Source organism: Cannabis sativa, chromosome 2, assembly GCF_029168945.1.
Source record: "Cannabis sativa cultivar Pink pepper isolate KNU-18-1 chromosome 2, ASM2916894v1, whole genome shotgun sequence".
Taxonomy (NCBI): domain Eukaryota; kingdom Viridiplantae; phylum Streptophyta; class Magnoliopsida; order Rosales; family Cannabaceae; genus Cannabis; species Cannabis sativa.
The window spans coordinates 11,604,673-11,630,941 of NC_083602.1; the positions used below are offsets into that span (position 1 = coordinate 11,604,673).

The 26,269-nt window shown below is 30.8% G+C and overlaps 1 protein-coding gene across 1 annotated transcript; it reads left to right on the forward strand.

The window, feature by feature from the left end:
* The first annotated feature begins 14,044 nt into the window (after positions 1-14,044).
* On the forward strand, positions 14,045-18,365 carry LOC115719359 (U11/U12 small nuclear ribonucleoprotein 48 kDa protein). The gene is made up of 5 exons (XM_030648363.2): positions 14,045-15,636; positions 15,861-15,975; positions 16,392-16,499; positions 16,947-17,673; positions 17,783-18,365. The coding sequence occupies exons 1-4, from the start codon at positions 14,291-14,293 to the stop codon at positions 17,622-17,624; spliced, it is 2,247 nt and encodes a 748-aa protein (XP_030504223.2). The 5' UTR covers positions 14,045-14,290; the 3' UTR covers positions 17,625-17,673; positions 17,783-18,365.
* Positions 18,366-26,269: the final 7,904 nt, after the last annotated feature.

Consider the following 26,269-nt stretch of genomic DNA (forward strand, 5'->3'; position numbering starts at 1 on the left):
ATATAAAATAAATAGATTAAAATAAATATTAGATGAAAATACACTTTAAATAATGAGCTTAATTATAAGGATATTTTATCTCTATTATTGGTTCTACATAGTTCTTGTTTTAGTGAGTAATCATCCCTAATGGATGAACGTTCATTAGCAATTTAACGTCGTAAAATCTCGAAAGACAAGTATTATTTGTAAGTATTTTATTCTTAGTAACGTCCACCCTAAAGTGGCTACTAGGAGTAAGACTTACAAGGTATGAAACAATGGTGGAAGCTCATAAGATAGAATAACTTTGACTCTCACCTAAACGAGACAACACCGGATTCTCATCTTGATCGAATAAATGGTTGCTAGAATGTTTTTTCATTTTAGATGAGTTGACTGCTCTATTCAATGAATGATATCTTTGACTCTCGCGTAAAGGGGACACTGTATCAGTTTGTTAGAAACCTTAGAGATTATTTAGGATTGTTTGTTTTAGTATTTTCACTTATCATTCCTACTTGCCAAGTGCTAATAATTTCTCAATGTGTATGATTTTGTATTAAAGCTTATTTGATTTCTATTTATTGATACTTGTAGTACCCAATATGACTATGAACAACCCCATGGTGTCACTGTTGACTGACAACAAGCTCTCTGGAGCTAACTTTATTAAATAGAAAAAGAACATTAATATTGCTCTCATAGGTGAAAATGCCCTATTTGTGTTGACTGAAGAGGCTCCTGAGCAGCCAGGTGAGAATGAAACCAAGGCAGTCAAGGAAAATTTCGAGCGTAGGCAGAATGCTAACAACAAAGCTCGATACTTTATGCTTCTAGCATGGTTGACACCTTGAAAGTAAGGTTTGCTAATACTCTCACGGCTATAAATATCATGAACCAGTTAATTGAACTGTTTGGGATGGCGTTAGATCAAGCTCGTTTTGAGGCGACAAAGAATTTTATCAATGCACGGATGAAACCTCATCAAAACGTGCGTGATCACTTGCTCCAGATGACTAGTTACTTCTAAGAGGCTGAGAATCATAGAGCTATTATAGATCAAACAACTCAAGTGAGTTTGATCTTGAACAGTTTGACTCTAGCTTTTTTGCCCTTTACATCAAATTATGTCATGAACAAGTTAACTTTTGACTTCCACGAGTTAATCAACAACCTTCAGACATTTGAAAATTTGATCGGAGGTCCACAGAAAGGAGGAACTAAAGCTCCTAGGTCTGGCACTGCTAATGGTACGACAAAGGCTGAGGCAAACATTGCCTCTGCTTCGAAACCCAAAAAGAAGAAGTGGAAGAATAGCAAAAAGCCTCTTAACGCTGTTAATTGTTAGGTTTTGTGCCCTAAATAAAACCCTTTACAATCTGATTAGTTATTAATGTAAGAAATTTGAAGTGATATATGTTTGCATGAATTTTTCATGCTAATGATTTAATATGTTTATTACATTTATACACAAAATCAGTTAAATCCAGATCATATGTTTATTCACAATTATAGTATCGTCAACACAGTGGAATGTGATTATGATCATATGAATAAAAAGACTAAGTCCCTGTTTCATCAGTGTTTTGGATTTACACTAATGTGATAATCAGCGATGATGTGTACTTACACTTGGAGTAAGTGTTATGTTCTTTCCAGGACATTAGTAAAGTATACTAGTTTCGAAAGTATGGAGTATACATTGGACTGGACCGATATTGCAACTTAGTTAAGATATTACAAACTTACCGTTATATCTTTCCAAGTCAATATCAGTAGTTGATCTTAAGATTAAAAGAATCTAAATCCTGATATGCTTAGGCTCAACTCAGGAGTACTATTCATGTTCTTTGATTTATTAGTTAAGCCTACTTTTGGGTCAGGGTGATACGTATATTTTGGGAACATGATAGTATGATTGAGTGGGAGTGCTGAACATAAATATGGAATCTATAGCTTCTACTGGTGTATAGAAGTTAAGTGATGATTCCCTTCGAGCTTAGCAAATAGAAGTAAATGGATGAGCTCTTGTTTAAGTGACTAATTCTTAGATCACTAAACACCATTTACAGGTAGCTAAGTATTTTAAGGGGCAAAATACATTGAGGGGTGAGAACGGTAAAATTATCCCATCTCGGTGTAGATCATCTATGTAGAGGATCTTTGATCACAATAAGATTATAACAATGGTTAAATGAGATAGCATATCTATATCGTGAAACATATAATATGCTCTATATAAGTCTGAGAGTGCAATTCTAAGTTCTAAGAGTGGATTCAACGAAGAATTAATAAGTAGGAATTTACTTAGTAAATTCAGTTCACTTATTGGAAGCTCAGCATATAGATCCATGGTCCCCATTCTAGTTGAGAACATACTGCTTGTAAGACTCAATAATTGATTCGTGATTAGTCAATTATAATTCTAAAGTTAGACTATGTCTAATTTGTGAATTTTCACTAAGCAGGGGCAAAATTGTAAAGAAAAGAGATTCTAGGTTTATTTATTTATTAATGGACTTTATATGTCTAGTTAATAATTAAATTAAATGACAATATTATTTAATAATCTATTTTAGTTATTAAATAATTAGTTTTGGCATTTAAATGGTTAGAATTGGAAAATTGGCGTTTTTGAGAAAATAGAAATAAAATTTGTTAAAACTGCAAAATCAAGTGGGGTCCATTCTACACACCATGGCCGGCCACTTTATGTGGATTTTAAAATTGATATTTTCATTATTTTAATGCCAAATAATTCCTAACCTAAACCTAGTAGTTTCCTATAAATAGAAAGTGATGGCTCAGTCAAAATCATAAGTTTTCATTATTCTTCTGACAGAAAATTCTCTCTTCAGAAAAACTGAGCCTTCCCTTTCTCTTCTTTGGCCGAAATCATTCTCTCTCTTTTCCTCTTCATAAATTTCGAACCTTAGAGATAGACTAAGTGCCCACACACAGCAAGTGGTAACTCAATCATAGATTGGAAGACTGTGAAGGATCAAACACAAAGAGAAGGACATTCGCGCTCAGATCTTGATAATACTCTGCAACAGAAAGGATACAAGGGTTAGAGATCTGAGTGGAAGGAGACATTAATTCCGCTGCATCAATGTAAGGTTTTCTTAACTTTATATGTGTTTATTTTATCGTTTTAGAAAGTTCATATTTAGGGTGTTAAACAACATACTTGTGAGTAGATCTAAGATCCTGGTAAAATAATTCCCAACATTAATTCAGCTAATAAGAAAAAGGCTGCTAATCCCAATGCAAAGCAAAAAGGAAAGTGCTTCTATTGCAACGAAAAAGGCCACTGGAAACCCCAGTGTCCTAAGTTTTTGGAAAAGAAACAAGGTATTTCTATTTTGTTATAACTCATGTGTTTTAGAGAATTATTATCCCCTTGGGTTATTAATCTGTATCTAATAAGCATGTTTATTTTCTTCTTATTTTAGCTCCAGCTGCTTAAACTTGGATTGCTATCCTAGCGAGTTGAGTCGGATGGTTGGACAGAAGGGTGGAGATTGTCCAAGATTGAAGATGAAACTCATAATCTTCTTTAATTTTTGATTTAATTGTTTCATTTTGTGAACAATTTAGTTTCAATTATTAGTTTGAAATTTTATTCTCTATTTCATATTATATGCAGACAATTCATTATGACATTTTAGAGATTATAAATAAAATTTTCTCTTTTAAGAAATTTTCATTATGAATTGAGCTTTATGTTAACTTTATCTTGTACATGTTGATACCAATTATATTTTATATTTATCATGTTTGTATGTGTTTGTATTTTATTATTGACACAAAATCTATATGTTATACTATTCTCTGTAAAGAGAAAATACCACATAAACACTTTGAATTTAAATTCAATATTTATCAGTAATTGTTAATTCTCAAGAAATTATTAACATTTTGTTTAAAAAAAGATCTTTTGATCTGATAGGGGTTGAAGAAGTTAAGAAGTAATATATGCAGTTCAACGATCTTTTATATCTTTTTGAACTCTAGACTATATTCATAACTCTACAGGATCTCTATAACACTTAGGGGTTGAAGAAGCTATTGATATTAGTTCAATTATTTTTTTTTTGAACTCTAGACTATACTCAATACACCACAGTATCTCTATGACACACATTAATGATTAGACATGGATGTAATATAATGAACAAATTAGCAAATTATTAGAACTTATTCTTGATCCTGTAATTGTTCCAATTAGCATGTTACTGTAGTAATAGAAATAGATATCAATGAAGTTCTTGGACATAGTATCACAATACCTTATTTGAGTGGGAGAATTTTAAAATTCCAAGCGCATCTTTATTTGGATGACAGTAGTGATAGATTACTATGTTATGATCATGATAAGAACTTTAGAATTTAATTAACAAAGTAAATTTAACCATTCATATGGATAGAAATAACTTATCAGAATTTTGAGGATAAGATAGGAAATTTTGCTAAGTCTATTCGAATGATTTAGGCAAAATACCTAATCCTCATGAAATGTTTTATGGTATCTTTAATGATTACTTAATCTTAAGCAAGTATTTTACATTAATGTTAATACTAGATTGCTATGTTGATGACTTAGTCTAGAAGGAACTTATAGTTTCAGACTAAGACAATATGTCACAACAAGATATCCCTGAAAACCAATAGTAAGAGGCTAAGTGTACACTTATGTACGAACTTAACCAGACTCCTACTGTTGAGTGGGAGCCATCTAAGATGTAATCAAACAAGGAACATTAGGAGACAATCAAGAAAGAATCTCTGAAAGTGACCTATATGTTAGATGATAGGGGTGTATATTAGAATCCTTTTATCTACACCAACTCATAACCTATTAGAGATGGTGGTTACTCTGGGGGTGGAGGAATTATTCTAGAAAGATGTAATAGCTCATCTATAATAATTTAAGCTCCATCAGTGAAGCTAAATAACTTTGTTGCTTTCTAAAGTACTAGAAAGTTATTCAACTAAAGAAAGTTCTTAACTGGTTTATCTCTATTCCTTTTGGATAGAATTAGAGATTTGTCTTCTGTTTATTCAGATGCACTTAATAAGCAGTAGAGAATTCAGTATCCCTAGATGAGTAATGCATATAGAAAATGATGTTGCATAATGTTTTATGAACACAGAGGAAGTAATGGTGGAGAAACCAGTAGCTTACCACAGACTTACAGTTCCTTTGATTTGGGTTTAGTGTACACTAAACTTGAGCTGGATATCAAGACAATGAATAGATTGAAATGCACTACTTGTTTTATGTTAGTGCAAGTGAGAGTTTTTTGGGATTTTATGCCTTAAATAAAACCTATTTCAATGCAATATGATTTGCTATCAATAGAATATTAAAAGTCATTTATGTTTACATGTAGTTTTCATGTTTATGGTTTAATGTGTACAATTTCTGTTAAATCCAGAACATATAGTTATTCACAATTATAGTGATGTCAACACAGTGGAAGGTAATTGTGATTATATGCTTCAAAAGATAATGTCCATTGATTCATCAATGCACTGGATTTACACTTCTGTGATAATCAGCGATAAAGCTTTCTTACACCTTGGATAAGTGTTATGTTCTTTCCAGAACATTGGCAAAGTATGCTAGTATCAAATGTATAGAGTATACATTGGACTGGGACCGATATTAATCTTAGTAAAGATATCATAATCTTACTGTTGTATCTTTCTAAGTCAATATAACTGGTTGATCTTAGATCAAAAGATCTCAATCCTGACATGGTTAGGTTCGATCTCAAGAGTGTTATTTGTGTTCTTTGATTTGTTAGTTAAAGCCTATCATTTGGTTCGGGTCGAACATACATTTTGGGAACATGATAGTACAATTGAGTGGGAGTGCTAAACATAGATATGAATCTATAGCTTTTATCTGAACATAGAAGTGAAATGATAATTTCCTTCGAGCTTGGCTTAATAAAGATAAATGGAAGAGCTCTTATTTCAGTGATTATAGCAGTTTACCGAAATATCATTTATAGGAAGCTGAGTGTTTTAAGGATAAAATATATTGAGGGGTAAAACGGTAAATTTATCCCCACTCAGTGTAAATCATCTGTAGAGGATCTTTGATTAGTAAGATTAGAACGATGGTTAAATTTTTATAGCGTATCTATATCGTGGAACATATAGAGCGTTCTATATAATTGAGAGTGCAATTCCAAATCTATAGTGGTGCAAGGAGGAATTAATAAGTTAGGGAATTTACTTGGTAAATTCTAGATCTACTTATTGGAAGCTCGGTTATATAGGCCCATGGTATAAAGCCCGCTTAGTTTAATTTGGGAATTAGCAGTTAATTATGATTAATTATGAAAATTATTTATAGCTATTTAAATAATTTATTATACTGTTATTTATGGAATTCAGAAATGCATGGTTATGTCATTCAGTAGTTTTCATATTTTGCATTTCCGGTGCCCGGTATTTTGGAACTCGGTGTTTGGCTCAGTAGAAATCACAACTTAGCATGTTAGTTGTTTGGGGCAGTTTATTAGACATTGGGAATGTCGGGAATGGCCGGGAATTTAGAATTTCCCAAAAATACCCCTTTAGTATGATTTATGTGGTTTTAGTGTGGAGGGGCAAATTGGTCTTTTTGCCCCAATGATGTTTTGTCTTTTAGTGAGTTTATTAAATGGAAAATAAAGGTTTATTTTATTAATAAATGGCTGAAATGAATGATATATGTTTATTTTTATTTCATTTTTCTCATTTTACAAAAAATCACAAAATTAGAAATTCAAACTCTCTCTCTCTTTTTCTCTCTCTCTCGGCTGTGCATGTGGGTGCAAGGAGCTGGGTTTTTGCTCTGATTTTCAAGTAATTTCTCATCCAATCTAAGCATTCTTCAAGCTAGGTTAGCTTCTCTTCATTGTTTCTTTAAAAATTGTTGTGTTTTGATGATTTTAGTTGAGTAATGCATGATGTTTTTGGTAATGTTGCTGCTGGTTATTGTTGTTGTTGTTTCTTTGATTAAAATGTTGAATTAAGTAGGTTTAATGAGATTGAATTGCATGCTTGAGTTCCTTGTTCTAGTTGGTTAGATTTTTATGTAAAAAGCTATGGTTTTCAAAGAGAATTGGTTAGATTCTGTTGCTGTGATGTTGTTGATATTTTTAGTTGTTTTCAGAAGCTTAGTCATGCATATTTAAGTAGATTTAATCAGGTTTGAATGCATGTTAGAGGGATTTGCTCAAGTTTGAGTTTAGAACTCAAAGCTTGAGCTTTAATGGTGTTTTTCATATCTGTGATTTCTGGGTTGTTTTAGTGCTTTGAAAATGTTCTTTGGGGTATTTAGAACAGGTCTGGAAGGTTTGGTATGAATTGGGTTTGATTTGCTTGAGTTAGGAATTTTTGAAAAATTCCTGCGAGGAACCGGAATTCCGGTTGTGCAACCGGAATTCCGGATGAGGGTCCAGTAATTCCCAGAACCGGAATTCCGGTTGCAGAACCGGTCTACCGGTTGGGGAATTTTCAGAAACCCGTGTTTTCCTTGTTTTTATGTTTTAGGGGGTATTGCCATGCTTTTTATCGATAGGGAAACTTTTAGTTCCTAGTTTAAGTCCCCGGGAAGTGATTTAGCGTGTCACTTATAGTGTTTTGATTTTTATGGTTTAGGAGCCTGTAATCCACCGCTTAGCTAAAGTTCCAGTCAGGTTGACCGGCACACCTGAATTCGGAATCCAGGTAAGATTAGTATAACAGTATGCATATGTAGATTACATGTTTAGCGTGCATGTAGGAAGCCTGTTAGATTACATTAGTTATGTATGTTGGCTTCGAACCATCCAACCCTGTCACGTCGGTACAGGCTGGAGTATGACCAGCAGCAGGAGTATGACCGGTTCGACCGATCAGGCTGACACTTGGTTGGTGGTTCCGTACTATTGACGTATCCTGTCGGTACAGGCTGGAGTATGACCAGCAGCCGGAGTATGACCGGTTCGACCGATCAGGAGGATACTTGTCAATAGTACCGTCCCTTGAACGTTCAGAACTCAGTACCATGTTGGACATGGCAGTAGTGGCTCAGTACCGTGTTGGACACGGCAGTAGCGGGACTCAGTATCGTGTTGGACACGGCAGTTAGGGTTATGATCAGGGGTATGGGCGTCTGATCATAACCGGGATTTATGTATGATTATTATTATGCTTTTGTTACTGAGTCTGTCGACTCACAGTTCTATGTTAATGTGTAGGTAAAGGCAAGGCTAAAGCTGATGGACCGTGAGCGAGCTTGTGAAGATTGTACATGTCGGGGCGGTTAGGCCTGGAGCGTACGATCATCGGGACAGCGAGGCTGATTTTGTAACTGGTCGCTAGGCGACATTTATTTTGTTTATCAGTTAAACAGTTAAATCTTTTTGTAAATGATTTTATAATCGGGATCCCGAGTCTTTTGTATATTATTTTATAAGTTTAATTAAAAAGCAAAATTTTTAATTAATCACGTTTTTCCATAAACCTCGTTGATTAGCAACGAGCTGCACAGTATGTTTAAAAATCACGTAATACACCTAGGTTAGTTAGGGTGTTACACATGGTCCCCATACTAGTTGAGACAATACTGCTTGTAAGACTCAATTAATTGATTTTAATTAATCAATTATAATTCTAAAATTAAACTATGTCTTATTTATGAATTTTCACTAAGTTATGGCTTGATTGTGAAGAAATAGAATTTTAGGGTTTATTTGTTAATTAAGAGACTTTATTAAGTCTAATTAATAAATAATATAAATGACAATTTTATTTGATAATTAATTTTAATTATTAAATAAATAGTTTTGACATTTATAGGGTTGAAAGTGCAAAAGTGATATTTGTGAAAAATAGATAAATGGTTGAGAAAAATGGCAAAAATCTAACTAGTGTTGGGCCCACTTCATGGCCGGCCACTAGGGCCTAGTTTTGCTCTATTTTTATCATTTATTTTATTCCAAATAAATTAACCCTAACTCTAGTAGAATTAGTATAAAAAGAAGAGAAAGGTCTCATAATCCAACTAATGACTCTTGACCTAGTTTTCATTATATTTGACAACTAGAGAGTTTGAGACTTTTTCTTCGATCTTTTCTCTTCTCTAATTCGAAATTCTTAGTCTTCTTCACTATCAAAAATTCGAGCGTTAGTGATAGAGTACATGCCCACGCATAGCAAGTTGGTACTCAATCATAGTGTGTAAGATTGTGAAGAATCCAAACAACTGAAGGAGAATCGGGCTCAAATCTTGGTGATACTCTGCTACAGAAAGGATACAAGGGTTAGAGATTTGAGCGAAGGAGTCATTTAATTCCGCTGCAACCAATGTAAGGTTTCTTGAACTTTATATGTATTTAAATTTCATTGTTTTAGAAATTCATATTTAGAATGTTAAATAACATACATGGTAGTAAATCTAGATCCTGGTAAAATAATCCCCAATAGTGTGGACCTGTGTACTTGAGATGGATGTACCCACTTGAACGATACAAGAAAATCTTGAAGGGTTATGTTAGAAATAGAAGTAGGCCTGAGGGTTGTATTGTTGAATCATACATTGTTGAAGAGACGATTGAATTCTGCTCATACTACTTGTCAGAGGTTACCATCGTTGGCTCTCGCCCTACTCGGGTCCATAGCGAAATAAGTAGAGGGCGTAGGGATGTTTTTCTTTGTGGTGTAAGCTGAGCTGGTCGTGAAGAAGCGCACCAACTTGTGTTGCAAAATACTGACGTGGTCAAACTGTACATTGAGTAAGTTTAAGTTAACTTTCCATAGTTAAAACAAAATAATAATATTAAATTGTAACCAAAATTAATCCATCGAATACTTGAAGGGAACATTTTAATTGGATCAAGACCACTAATTTGACTAAGGCACGGAATCAAAAATGGGTACAAGATGAACATTATCAAAATTTCAGTACATGGTTAAAAACACAAGGTACTATTAATATTATTGTCTCGTTACGCATCATATATTGATTTACCTTTGCTTACTAATCAACATATATGTTGATAGGTATATGTGGAAATGTGTGAATCTCCAAGCAATGTATCCAACACACTACTTTTCATATCACGAGGTCATTCGTGTGACGTACACAAGTACCAATCGTACTATATAAATAGTACTCAATTTTGTACAAATCTAGAAAAATACAAAATAGCGGTGTTATGATAGTTTCTAAGACTTTCCAAGTAACTAGTTGAAAAGAAAAAAAAATCATGTTGAATTTGATATTTTATGGTGAATTCTCTACATATTTCTCAGATTTTTGTTTGTTCCTTTCTTTAGATCTCTTAATGTTAGGTATTTTCTGTAAAGACCGCTTAGCTTTAATTTGGAAATTAGCAGATAATTAGGGTTTAATTATGGAAATTGTTTATTAACTTTGAATTATTAATTTACAATAATTTATTTGAATTCATAATGCATTTTATATGTCGTATATGAAATTTCATAAATCTTGCATGTTTTGTGCCTGACAACATTGGAACACGGTGTTTGGCTATTAGAATCACATCTTGCTATTTTTAGTATAGCGGGGCAATATAGTTAGACATTGGGAATGTCGGGAATAGTAGAAATTTTAGAGGTGACCAACATACCCCTAAGTGGCCTTTTATGTTGGTTAGTGTGGGAAGGGTAAAATAGTCTTTTTGCCCATTTGTGTTTTGTCCTTTAGTGGACTTTGTTTTAGTTTAATAATCTGATTTTTATTAGTTAAATTAGCTGAGATTAATTTTTAATAAAACAACCTTTTTATTCATTTATACAAAAGTTGGATAATTCATGAAAAAGCAAAACTCTCTCTCTCTCTCTCTCTCTCTCTCTCTCTCTCTCTCTCTCTCTCTCTCTCTCTCTCTCTCTCTCTCTCTCTCTCTCTCTCTCTCTCAATTCCTAGGGCTGCTAGGGTTGGTGTTTTTCCTGTAATTCTTGTGAATCTCAGTTGGTTGTTAGTGATTTAAGCCAAGGTAAGCCTTTGAGTAACTCCCTTTGGTTTTCTTAAGTTTCAAGTTTAGAATTTTGCATGATTTTGGGTATTACAGTTCTGTAGCTACTGTTAGTGTTTGATATTGTTTTCTGAAGCTTATTTATGATTAGAAATGTTGAATTAAGCATGTTTTGATGGCTGGTTTGTTGATTGAGCAAGCTTTGAGTTTTAGAACTCAAGCTTCGCTCTTTAATGGTGAAATTTGATTTTGAGCTTGGGTAGTTGTTTTATTGCTTGGAATATGTCTATTGGGGTATAATATCTAGGTCTAGAAGGTTTGGTAAAGTTTGGAATCAATTTGGTTAGGTTTTGGAGTTTTTTTAGGTATTCTGGTATAAACCGGCTAACCGATTTTACAATGCATGTAAAACCGGTTACCCAGATTTGCTGTTGGGTTCCCCAAAAAATTCATGTTGTCAATTCATGTTAGTTTCAGGGCTTTGGTTGGTTAATTCCTTGTTAGTTTAGGGTATTACCATGTTAAGTTTCAGTAGACAGGGTTTTGGTTTAAAATCTAAGTCCCTGGTTGTGATTTAGCTTTAGCGTATCACTTATCCATGTTGTTATCGATGTGATTTAGGAGCCTGTAATTCGCCGAGCAGTTGTTCCACTCAGGTTGGTCGACACACCTGAATTCGAAATTGAGGTAAGATTAGTATAATGTCATGCATATGTTATTACATGTTTAGCATACATGTTGTTTATGCCTGTTAGATTACATTGATAGCAGTAATAATATACTTAGAGTTGTATTGATTACTGATAAATGTATGTTGGCTGAAATACTAATCGATGTTGTCACATCAATATGGCTAGTGTATGACTAGCATATTAAGTATAGGCTGACATTATAGTCGATGGTATTGTTGTATGAACGTTCTAGACTCAGTACCGTGTGGGACACGGGGATTAGGGTTATAGTCATGGTTATAACCCGGGATATTATTAAGTTTTATGCTATGCTTCTCTTACTGAGTCTGTCGACTCACAGTGCTATTTCCATGTGTAGGTAAGGGCAAGGCTAAAGCTAAGGAGCCGTGAGAGCGAGCAGATGAAGATTGTACATGTCGGGGCGGTTAGGCCTGGAGCATACGATCTTTGGGACATCAGGGCTTTTGTTGTATAGTCGCTAGGCGACAGAACATTTGTATATGATTAGCAAACTTTTGTAAATATATTTTGTAACGGGATCCCGGGATTTTATAAATGTAGTACTTTATGTTTCTAATTAAATAAGAAATTTTTTAATTAATCACGTTTTTCGTTAAACTCGTTGATTAGCAACGAGCTGCACAGTATGTTAAAAATTCACGCTAACATGCCTAAATTAGTTAGGGTGTTACATTTTTTTTTCTGTTTTTTTTTTATAAATTTCTCAATTTTATTTTTTTTTACTATAAGGATTTAACACTATCTCTTATTAATCTTACTTCTATGAATATGATATTGCAGTGTTTAATTTTTTTTTGTTTTTGTTTTAACTTTTGATCTTTTTTAATTCTACTAGCACTTCATTATATTATTTATTTGTATTATTATGTATTGAGTAAATATATTGGAGATAACAACGACAAAGACTACAGATGAGATACGCTGATGACAACCGGTGAGATACAATAATTGACAAATACTCTAATTTTTCTCTATACTATCCTATTTATTTTATTTTATATTAACAATTTTTTAATAGAGAAATTTAAAATTTTATATATACATTATCCATATAAATTTTAAATTTCTTAATAAATAAAATAGAATCTTTGAGTTTTATTTTTAATAAATAATTCTATAGTATAATTTTAATATTATTATATATTAGATTAATTTTTAAATTATTATTTATTATTTTTATAAATAATTTTTTTTTAATTATTATACTAAAATAAAATTAAAATAGTGGCACGGAAAAGGCTATATTACCTAATTTTATAATCTCTTTTAAATATTACTATACTAATTTTATTTTTGTCAAAAAAAAAATTGTGGTATATAATTTTTTTATTATAATATATTAATTTTTTGTGCTACAATATATTAAATAATATTATATGTAAAATATATATTTGATGATATAATAAAATATATTTATTTATTGTAATTATACTAAATTAATAGGAAATACTAATAAATTTATACCACATAATTTTATTATTATATAATTTATTTTTTTTTTAAAAAAAACATGAAATAAATAATAAATATATTTTTATAATTTTTATTATATATTTTTTAAAAATAAATATTTACTTAATTTAGGGAAATTCTATAATGCATTCTCTTAAAAGAGATACACCGATACATCTTTATATGTTTTAGTATCTGAAATAATTTTTTAGTTAAATTTTTTCTTATGGTCATGTAAATTATAGTTATTTAAGACATCATGTAAAATTTTAAGAAATTCAAAAAAGTTTAACACGCTGAAAATTGCGTTCAAGAATTATGTTGCACGCGTGACTATTTTATTTTATACGCTTGTAAAATAGACTGTTTGAATATTATTTTTTATATTGTAAATTATTTCGAATTTTTCTAAATTTTATAGGATATCTTAAATAATTACAACGTACATGAATATAAAAAAAAAGGTTAAATACTATTTTGGACCCTGTGTTTTGCAAAAGTTACCAATTGGACCCTCTGTTTTGTTAAAAGACAAAATAGACCCTATATTTTCCAAAATAGTAAAAATAGGACCCTGAACTGATTTTTTGTCAAAATAAAATTAAATAATAATACGATCTAAAAGTGTTATGACAAAATTGTTTACATATTCTATATATGTTCGTATTTTTAAGTTGGTTATATTAAAAAAAAAAAAAAGTTGTCAAAAATTAAGTTAAGGGTCTTATTTGTACCATTTTAGAAAATACAAGGTCTATTTTGTCATTTAATAAAACAGACGGTCCAATTGATAACTTTTTTAAAACACACCGTCCCAAATGGTATTAACCAAAAAAAAAAATTAGACTTAATTTTTTTAAAATGACCAAACAAGTCGAGGGTGCATCATAAAAGGAGAGGAGGTGCAATGTATAATTTTTTTTTAGGTTAGAGAGTTTGAGAGGGGTCTCATCTAAGAAATGACTAGTCGGAGACGGGCTAACCCAAACAACGAACGAGGGGAGGTAGGTAGGGAAGAAACACGTTTCGTTGCTCTGACTCTGATTCAGTCCGCCATTGGTGTCCATCGAAGAAGTTCAAACTACAATCCTCACTCTCACTCCTCTCAGCGTTTACTCTTTAATCTTCCTACACTACGCTACTACTAGTAACAAGGTTCTCATGACCCAACCTCCTCCTCCGTTTTCTCATCCACCTTTCACTTCTTTACCCTCTAACCCAAACCCTAGCTCTCAATTCCAACACCCACACCCCCAAAACCTTACTCCTCATACTCCGGACCTCTCCGCCACTCTCTCAACTCTCAATTCTCTTATTCACCAATCTGAGCAGACTCTTCTATCCCTTTCTACTCTTCTGCCACTCCAACACCCTAGTCAGACCAACCTCAATGGCTTTGTATCTTGCTCATTCAACCCCCATCACCTCTTGCCACCCGACTCCCTCTTTGCTCATTTTCTCAGCTGCCCCTCCTCTCCTTCCCCTATTCAACCTGACCTTCTTCCACCTCTTAATTACACCCAAACTCTGAAACCCACCGCTTCTTCGCAGCCTGAAAAGGGTTTTCTTCAGTCGGTTCAAGGCTCTGATTTTGAGCTTTGCTTCTCTTTGGATGATTTCTTTGCGGAGTTTGGGTGCAATGCATTCTACCATGATTGCCCTGGTGTGGTTAGTTTGTCTGCTATAAATGGTGTCAGTAGAACATTTACTCTTCCGTCAATTTTGTCCGCTCAATGTGCTAATTTTGTGAGCAAAGGGGATATAGAGACGAAGAGCTTTGGGAGAGATTGTAGAAAGATTCTTCCTTCAGAGTTGTGGGCTACTAGAGCTGAGGTTGAAATGTGGAATGAGTATCCCACTGTATACTCATACAGAGTTCTTTGTGCCATTTTGGGGTTGGATTTAACTGGAGTTAATGGCTTGGCGAGATGGGTCATTGCAAGTTCGCCCAGATATGGAGTTGTGATTGATACGGCTATGAGGGATCACATATTTGTGCTCTGCAGGCTTTGTTTGAAGGCAATTCTCAAAGAAGCTTTAACTTTGGTGGACAATGGTGATTCCGAGATGATTCCAGGGAATACGAGCTTTAATTGTCCAGTTCTTGTTCAAGTTTTAACGTGGCTGGCATCTCAGCTTTCCATTCTTTATGGTCAAATAAATGGGAAGCTTTTTGCCATAAATATTGTCAAGCAATGCATATTAGAAGCTGCGTCATCTGTATTAATTTTCTCAATTGAGCATAATGTGAAAGAGTCTCCTATTGAAGAGTTTCATCATAGTTTGGATATGAATTCAAATGATAGTACTGGTAATGTCAAAGTGGAAGAACCACTTGAAAGAGGTACTGAAGAAGAACATAATAGCATATTAGATGAAAGTGTTACGGCAGGGGTGATTTTTGTTTCTCAGGTAGTGGCAGCAGTTGCAGCACTGCATGAAAGGTCCTTGTTTGAAGATAAAGTTAAGGCACTACGGTCTTACCAACCACTTACTAACTATCAACGGTATCCTTCTATACATGCACTTTTTCATTCATTAGCTATTATTTCAATTTCTGTTGGCTAACTATGTTAGTTTCTCCCTCTGAAAATGTTGCTAATTATTTTGTTGTGAACAATTGCCATGTCTATTGAGATCTCACCAAGTAATTGAAGTACTTAGCGTTGTATACTTCTTTAGACTGTGTGATAAGGTGTTCTGGTAATCTGACATAGCATTTTTATTGTAGGATGGCAGAGCATAATTATGTGTCACAAAGGGCTGATGAAGAGCGAAAAAAACGTCCTATGTACAGACCCATAATTGAGCATGATGGCCTACCTCGGGTGAAAATATCTAATGAGGTACTAATTGATAGACATTTTTGGTTCTTAATGAAGTACTATGACTTGAATAGTTAACCAGCTTAATCTTAATTTACACATACCAAATCTTTAGTTGGAATAGATAATGTAATGTCCAATATGAATAAAGGGCTTTCCCTTGAAATATTATTATGTAAACTATTGCCCGGGCCGGCTCCTTCCGATAGAAACTTGGTAAGAAGTGAGAATCGTATATTCATGCAAATAAAAAATGATAGAACAAAGTTCAGCCAACTTTTTGTCTAGAAATTTCAACCATATCAAGCATTATGAACTTGCTCCTAGTAATTTTGTATTTGGGACAGTAGCACAACATATTTGTTATAAATATCAGGCAAGTTGTTCTATTCTATAATCTCAAGAGCACCTGTATTTTTTATTGGGCATTATACAAGGATACAAACAAGAACAGGACTAGAGAGGAATTATTAGCCGAAGAAAGAGATTACAAAAGGCGAAGAATGTCATACCGTGGCAAGAAGGTGAAGCGATCGCACTTGGAGGTAAACAAAAGTTTATACTAAATATGTGTTATCCTCTTTCTATTAGCTTGTTGTGCTCTTATATACTATGTTACAAGCCCATAAACATGTTTCTGACATGAAGGTGAAGCAATCACACTAGGAGGTGAACATAAGTTTTTATACTGAATATGGGTTATCCTCTTTCTATTAGCTTTTTGTGGGCCTATTTGTTTATGTCACAAACCCATTAACTCGGATGTTTCTGACAAGTAAAATTAGTTTTATAGCTACGTTCAAATGAATAATATAATAAGTAGTTTTGGTTCTGGCGTAGGTAGTTAATTAGTTCTGAAAATCTGTTAATCTAAGGCTTAAAAGTCATGTTTCAGAGTTTTATATAGTTTTGACATTTGTGAGAAATGATGTCGATCTGCTTCCGTTCCTTCTCTGTATAAATATGTTTTTTTTTTAATCCTAAAACTTAAGGTTATGAGAGATATTATAGAAGACTACATGGATGAAATCAAACAAGCTGGAGGCATTGGGTGCTTTGAGAAGGAATCTTTAGTAAAGGATACAATTCCATTTAAACCGCCTTATGCATCCGACTCAACCACGTATGCTGACATGCCTAAGAAAAGTTACCATGACTCATCAACCGCTGGAGATAGTCCAAAATATCACCAGTATCAGTTACACTCTGATTATAGGACTCATGCTACAACTTCTAAGGGTCCTTTGGTGAAAGAATATCAGCAACCAAGAAGAGGCCATCATGATAACCATGAACTCTCTGAGGAGGGTGTCAATAGGGATAAACACGATAGAGAGTACTATTCCAAAAGTAGTCCAAGACATGTCCGGTCAAGTGAGTGGCCTCGTAGACCAAGGGAACAAGATGAAATCGATGTTACCAGAATCAAGCATCATGACAGTAAACACTCATCTTCTAGACTATCTAAACATCATGATAACAGATCATCCGGCTCCTCGAAACATTCTGATTACAGATCAAAATCTAAAGATCGGCGGCACAGGGAAAGATATGAGAATACTTTTGAGGATAGATACAATCCTGCAGAGTCTCATGACACACATGAAGGCGGTAACTCTTCTACCAGCAACTATTACAGAGCAGATAACATTCATAATGATGAGAATTGAACCAGGGACCACAAACTACAATGGGACGGTTTCTACTTTGCCGTTCTTGGTAAGTTAACATAGTCACCCCTCTTTCTTTTTTCTCCAGTGTGTTTTCTTCTGTTTTACTTGACAGTGGCCTTTTGTTTGTAACTTTGTTTATTGGCATCACTTTGCAGTACGAAGTCTTCATCCTCCAACAGTTTTGTTTACATCCGTATCCTCCTTTTGTATCCTTGATAGTTTTTTTTTCTTGTTTAATTTTCTATCAAGCAATATCTTTCATTTTTTATTCACATAATTATTGGTTATGATCATATTTCACTAAACACGAAGGCTAAGTGTACAGTTTACTGCATTTTATTTAGACTAAATCAGCATCATCATTTATAGTGTTATGACTCGTATGGTTAGCTCACTACTGTTTTCTCAGGCAAGTTAACTTTTCTAGTGTCAACCCTCATTTGATGGACTCAATTTCATGAGCGCCTACTATAAATTTTGAAGTAGTTACAATATGGGGGCAGGTTTTTCTATCTGGTAAAAACAATAGTTTTTGTACCGTTTATATCTTCAGCTGCTAGATAATAGATTTACTTTTTGAGAAATCTAATTGATAAAGTTGTGTAATATTTAAAAATAAACGTGCTAGTTGTTATAAGTTCAAAATACATCTTAGATGCATTGGGCTTTTGGTGTAAGAGGGGGACTAGTACTATTATGATATTATGATATGATTAGCAATTATTTATAAATTTTATCAAAGTAAAATAAGTGAAAAATTGGAAACTGATATTTAATTTTACCCATAGTAATATTTTACCTAATCATGGGTGTTTTTTAGTAATTCTCTACATTTATTATATGGTAGTTAAAATCTAGAATAAATTAATAGAGAAATGTAATAGAATAAATGTTGAATAATCAATTTTTTTTTTTTTTTTTGAAAATTAGCGTGGTACTTCATGAAATAAAACCAAAAGCTAGACCTCACGGTCATTACAAAGTAGGTTCTCCGGCAGAGCGGAGACCGGAATACATCCATACATCTGGTGGGTAAACGCCCACTTAGCCACATTATGGGTAGCAAAGTTACAATGCCTACTAATATTCAAAAAGTTACAACTAATAAAAGGAGTTGATCTCAACCAAAAGGAGACATAGTTCTCAAGAGCCCAATGGGACTCCTTTCCATTGAGGATATTGATCACTAGTCTCGAGTCACTCTCAATAATAATGAACTTTAAACTTAAATCAATTGCCAGAGAAATGGTTGAACAACAGGCCGCTGTTTCTCTGCACAAAGCATCCGAAAAGTCCAACTGAGCTGTATGGATTCGAATCACCTCACCCAGGTGGTTCCTAGTAACAACAGTTGTGCACATGCTCGTCAGTCCCACTCGAACATCTCAATTCAGTTTGGTCCAATCCTCAGGGGGTGGATTCCATTTTTCTGTCAAAGTCAGAGTCGGTGACGACACTAGAGAAGCATGTAAATCTGCAAAAGAAGTGTAAATAAGGTCAATACATTTTTATACATCTGGGGATAGGTTATTGTGAACTTTTTCATTTTGCGCCCTCCAGATGGTATCAACTACTATGGATGCATAGAGAAAAACCTCCTCTTCGCGGATACCCCTGTTTTTAAGACTCCAGAGAAATTTCACCCAGTCCTAAACACGAATCACGTTGCCATTGAATAATCAAAATTAATATTTGTAATATGTTGTTTACTAAAATTGTTTGAAAATAGAATAGTTATGATATATTTTGTTTACAAGAACTATAATTATAATATTTAAATGAAGAATTACCTTATATACTATTTTTTAACTTTTTTTAAGGTAAATTGCAGCATAAATACTTAATGTTTCAGATTTTATACACTTAAATACTTAATGTTTATTTTTAGAGGCAAAAATACATAATGTTACAATTCTCTTACATCGTTACTTCCACTTCCGTAAATATAGACACATGGAGGGCACAAATACATTACATTTATTTATTTTATTTTAAAATTTAGTATTTTTAATATAAAAAACTAAATACTACTTCTTTAAAAAAAAAAAAAAAAATAAGAGAGATGCAATATTAAATTACCGAAGCTGAGTGAACCAGTACAATATATGGAACATGATTATTGAATTGAGGTGCCAATATCATGTGAAAATTGTTATGAGAACTGTTTTTTTTTTTTTTTGAAACAAGTAGCATTTAGTTTCTGATATTAAAAATATTAAGTTTTAAAATAAAATAAAAATAAATGTAATGCATCTGAACCATTCACATGTCCATATTTATAAGTTAAAGGAAGTGGTAGTAACAGTGTAAAAGAATTGTAACATTAAGTATTTTTGCCTTCAAAAATAATCATTAGGTATTTAAGTATATAAAATCTAAAATATTAGGTATTTATGCCGCAATTTACTAAAAAAAAATACACAATTAATTAAACATTATTTAAATTACATATTTTTTAAAATCCTATGATATTAATTTATAGCTATTTTTCTATAATAATAAGGGATTATTTCACAAAAACATAAAAACAACAAAAAAAAATTACAAAAATACGGTTTTACGGAATTTTAAATATTTTTACGATTTTTTTGATTTTATTTACAGAAAATACGGTCTTTTTATGTTGTAATCTTGTTAATTTGTTGTTGACTTTTTGATATCTGTATGTTATTTTTTGTTATTATTTTCATGTTACTTTTATGTAGTTTTCTTGTTAATTTTATGTTGTTTTCGTGTTATATTTTGGAAAACAGTAGTAATGTAAAAAAAAAACGTTCTTTGAACGTAAAAATATAAATATTTTATAAAAAAAATAGTGTCTTATGTAATTATTCCTAACAATAATAATCTATAACATATATAAATTTATTGACAGGGCCTTTTATTTTATTAAAAAATAATTTGGACTTCATATTTTTAAAAATAAAACATAATACTACTCCACCTAATTTTTGTCATATTTTTTTTTTTAAGATATAACAAATTTAAAGTCAGTTTCTAGCACAAAGAGAGTGCAAAAAAATGTAGTAAATTTAGTCATAAAACCTCAAAATCATAGTATTATTATTTTCTATTTTGACTAAAGTTGGGCTCACAATATTTATTCTAATTTTATAAAATATAAATTATTTGACAAAACAGATAGTCGAATCGGTAATTTTTAAAATGCAAAATTCAAAATAATATTTACTTAATATTACATTTTGGACATCTCGAAAATTTATTACATTAATATATTTTTTTTGATAATTTCATTATATTAATACTAAATTTTGAAAAAAAATATTTGTGCTTAAAGAACTCTGCTAAATACAATAAATTAATCTTAAAAGAAAAAAAATTGATTTATTATCTCTTTTATAATTTAGATCTTCTTGAGATAAAATTTAAAACTTATAAATTAGTAATCAAAATAATTACTATATGATAAGTAATTAAATTGATAATAATGAAAAGTCTATCTTATTATATTTTAGAGTAATTTGCGGCATAAATACCTAAGTTTTATGCCGAGTAGCAGATAAATACCTAAGTCGTATTTTTGGCGGTAAAAATACCTTCCGTCACTAGTGTGGAACTTCCGTAGGTACCTGACCGTTATGTGCCAGGTTAGTGTCCACGTGTCATTCTTTGATTAGTCCATGTCATTTAATTTATATATTTTATTTAAAAAAATTAATTTAAACATTTAAAAGTATTTTAAAATTAAAACAATCATTAAAAAAATATAAAAATTATATTACAATAAAACTTAATTTATTTAAAAAACTAAATGACATACTTAAAATAAAATTAAATACATTTAATATATTCATTCAAATTCATCCATTGCTCTCGAACCCAGAAAATTTCTAACCCCAATTCGAATTCATCCATTGTTCTTCCCCAAAATTTTTTACTCAGATCCCACTTAAATGTGTAGCAACATCAATGCGATCGAAAACCTCATCACTCACCAACATCTATCTAGCAAAATCAAGTTGACAACACAAATTGGACCACAAAAAAAACCCAGAAAAACTTAAATAATAAAAAAAAAAAACCAGAAAAAATAAATACAAACATTCCTAAAAAATCCTTAACGATGAACAAAGAAACCTGTAATACATCCAGTAAAAAAAATCAAACCATAATGGTTCCGTCGATGACCAGATTTCCGCCAAGCCCAAGTGTTCTGTCGAACTCACCCATATCTCCCTCACACTTCGCATAGAGAGAAACAGAGAGAAGGATACTAGTTTTTTTAGTCTTCTTCTTCGATTTATCTTCTTCATCGTCAGCAAGGCTATTCACCAGGTTGCGGCTAATTTGGATACTAAACTCACCCATGATTTCACAGCTTCCTGATAAAATACCTAAATGCATTAACAGAAGTAAAACAGAAAGACAAATTTCTCTCAACATAACCTCCATATATTTCTCCTTTCTGCTATAACACCCAAACTTATTGCATAACAATAAATCTCCAAACAATGATAAAAGAACTGGAAAAAAAGTTCAGTCATGGGTGCAAGAGCATCACAATCAGAAAATTATTATTGTTTTGTTTTGTTTTTTGACTGATTGGGACATGGGCTCAAGTTATTTATTTATTTTTTTTTTATTTTAATGGATGTAAAAATTATTATTTATTATTTTTAATATTTAATAATTATTATTTTTTGAGATAATTTAATAATTATTATTTTGATTAAAAGGTTGATGGGATGTGGGCTGTCATAAAAGTGACATGTTTTACTTTTTCTTTTATTTAAATAAATTTAAAAATCACACCCCATGTCTCACTCTTTTTCTTTTATTTAAATAGATTTAAAAATCCCACTCCCATTTCTCACTATTCATCTTCTTCTTCATCTTTATCTTCTAGCTTTTTACATAAATCTCACCTCCATGTTCTAATATTCATCTTCTTCTTCAAGTTTTTTTTTTCTTCATCTTTACTGTTGTTTTAGTATTGTTTTACTGTTGTTTTTCATGTTTTTTTATTTTTTTTCATGTTCAGTTCTTCTTCTTCATCTTCTTTTCTTTTCTTCTTCTTCTTCTTCTTTTTTTTTTAAAAATTTTTTGAAGTTCTTAGTTATGTTTTTTTTGAAAATATAAGAGTTAGTGTGGTTTTTTTTTGTTCTAATTTTCCAGAACTTTCTTGCAAATATAGTGCATTTAGTATTGAGGATGTGCACAACATAGTTAATTTTTGATCATTTTTTTCTTTTATTGTTTTATTTGTTTTAGTATTGTTTTACTGTTGTTTTTCATGATTTATTTATTTGATGCCGATTTCACTGCCCTTGCTCCATCTCGCTGGAATTAATAGGTATTTTCTGGGTGTTCTCATGTTGTTGTGATGGTTCTGTCTGTGAGTGTAGAAGATGGAGGCTATAAATACATTTCTTCTTCGTTCTCTTTGGCTATTTTTGTGGTTTTTTTCTTTTGGTTCTCCTATAAATACATTTGACGAGCTCACTCACAAGAGAGTTTTGAGGTGTGTGTTTCTTTTATATTTTTCTAAGTAGTTATATTTGCTTCATTTGTTTTTGTGTTGTTTCAGTGTTGTTTTAGTAGTTTTTTTTATTATAATTTTCTAGGAATAGACTTGCAAATATAGTTGATTTTGCATCTGGTGTTGAGGTTGTGCAGCAGATTGTTTGTTTTTTTTAATAATTTTTTCTTTTGTTTTGTTTGATTGTTTTAGTGTTGTTTTACCGTTGTTTTGCCATGATTATTTATTGACGTCGATTTTACTGCTTTTGTTCAATCTTGTCGGAATTAATGGTTATTTTCCGGTTGTCCTGGTGTTGTTGTGGTGGTTATGTCTGTGATTGTCAAAGATGGAGGCCTCATACTTTTGTTTTGGTATTGACAGTATAAAAGAAAAAAAAAAGGGGAGGACAGTATAAATGTAAATTCTGCCGTGTGGTAGTAAAATTGAAAAGTATTACCCCAAATCCAGTATTTTTGTAAAATGCCCAAAAAATTAAGATAAAATTAAATTTTATTAAAAAATATCGCATATAAGTTTATTTCAAACCTCTTCTATACAAGTTAAACTAGTAGTATGTATATAACATGTACTAACAAAGACCAAAATCTCTATAATTCTATGGTCTTATATGTTATTTATTTTCTTTTATGTTTTAGTAACTACTTTCAAATTGTAGAGTTAAAATATTTATATATATATATATATTTATTTTTCATTTAATAAATTTAATACAATGCGATACTTTAAAGTATATATACTGTTTTTTTTAATGAAAATGGAGACTAAATTTATACAATGTGAAATTTTTAAGTACATACTTTTTGAAGAAGAAATGGTGAATAAAAATCAATGTGAACTTTTAATTTTAATATTATGAAAAAAAATCATCTTGTGTATTGTGTGTATATATTATTACATATAATATATTATTACATGAATAAAAATTTGGGGCTTTTTCCATTTTTACACTTCAAAACAGTTTTTTTTTTTTTTTTTTTTTGCATTTGTACGGAATTCTACATAGAAACCCGCAACTAGCGCTGTAACCTAAATTGCAACAAAAAATCGTACAAAAACCCTTATTGCAACTAGTGCTGCAACCACTTTAGAAACCCAAACCGTAAATTTGAAAAAAAAAAAAAAAAGATTAAAAAAATACTATGGGGTAATTCCCCTAAAAACTTTATATGTCTTTTTAAAAAAATTTAAATATAAAAGACAAATAAATTTTTTTAATTTATATTAATTAATAGAGTTGTGAAAAATAATTATCTTGAATTATTATATATATAATGTGGTTGTGTGTATAACTTATTAATAAAAAAAAAAGTTTATATATGTACCCTTTAAAATAAATAACAATAAAAAAGAAAAAAAAAACAAAAATTAAATAAGACATTCTAATTTATATTAATAGAGTTGTGAAAAATAATTATCTTGAATTATTATATACAATGTGGTTGTGTGTATAATTTATTATTAAATAAAAAAATGAGCAAACCACTTGAGGCTAGCTCAAGTGGCCATAGGAGGATGCATGTGTGTTGGAGGTCTTGGTTTCGAGTCTCAAGTGATGCATTGTGTAATATATAAACGCTAAAAAAAAAAAAAAAGTTTATATATGTGCCCTTTAAAATAAATAAAAGAAAAAAAGGAAAAAAAAATGGCTTATATTAAAAATAAAAATACTTAATTTATATGTTATTATATATATTAATGCATTTGATTTTATTTTATTTTTTTTGAAATTGGTAATGCATATAAATTTATAGGTTATTAAATATGTATTAAGTTATTGAATAAAAAAATTTGAAAAAAAAAACAAAAAAACAAATTAGTATTAAGCACAAAAAGATAAAATAACATAACGAAAACCAAAAAATATCACCCATCTTTATATATATGTTATAGATATATATAAATAATCACATAAGATATATTAAGGGAGCTAATACAATAAGTATTGTAATTTTTACCTATCAATAGGGATATTAATTTGTAGCCATTGATTTAATCCAATGGTTTAAATCAACTCTTGAAAACTACACCAAAATAATATATTTTTTTATTTATAATTAATCTTTAATATTATTAATTGTAGGTTCAACTAACAAACTCCAAACCTAACTCCAAACCTAATATTCTTATCTTTTTATTTTATTTCTATTTAAAATTTAGTTTTAATTATATTTTTTTTTTAATTTCAAATTTACATAAAAAAATATTTTAATTAAATTTATTTTTAAAACAATAATTATACTTATAAAACTTATAACATATTCAACTTATAATAATTTTATAATAATCACTCCTAAAATAATTAAAATGTCATCATGAGTTCAATACTTTAGAAGTAATATTTTCTTTTTTTTTCTTTACTTATATTTAATTTAAGATTTCAATTAGTTTAATAATTTTAAAATTCTATCATATTATATTAATTAATTTTATTTTTTAAGATTATAATGTTCAATATATTTAAAAATTTTAGATATAAAATTAATTATTTACAACAATTACATTATTTATAAAATCATGCATGAACTAGTAAATAATATACATAGTATGCTTATTCTTCAACTTAGTTTAAGGTAAATGTTCAATGTATTTAAACTTTTATTTGTTAATATATGTTGATGGTTCTATTACATAAAGTATAATAGTGAACAATAAAATAACACATGCAATAATAATAATAATAATAATCTACTAAAAAATTTGTCAAATAAAAATTGAATAATTAATTTTGTCAAATAAAAAAAATACATTATAAATAGATGAAAAATTTTGTACTAAAAAAATATTTGAACGATTTCGATTTAACCCAATCCCTACCATAATAGCCCCCATTAAATATATATCTTACTATTATAGATATGGCTTATTGGTGTGATAGTTGATGACAAATTTGCCCTCATAAACTTAATGTTTATTACAAATCTATTTTTTTTTTTTGTTTTTACCCTCTTTTGTTTTTACCCTCATAAGTTGAAGTCAAAAACTACACTAATTAGTAATTAGTCATTGATGACAAACTTTAAGTGTGATAGTTGATGACAAATTCGCCCTCATAAACTTAATATTATTAAAAGTCTATTTCTTTTGTCTTTACCTTTTTATTTTTTTATTTTTACCCTCATAAGTTGAAGTAAAAAACTAT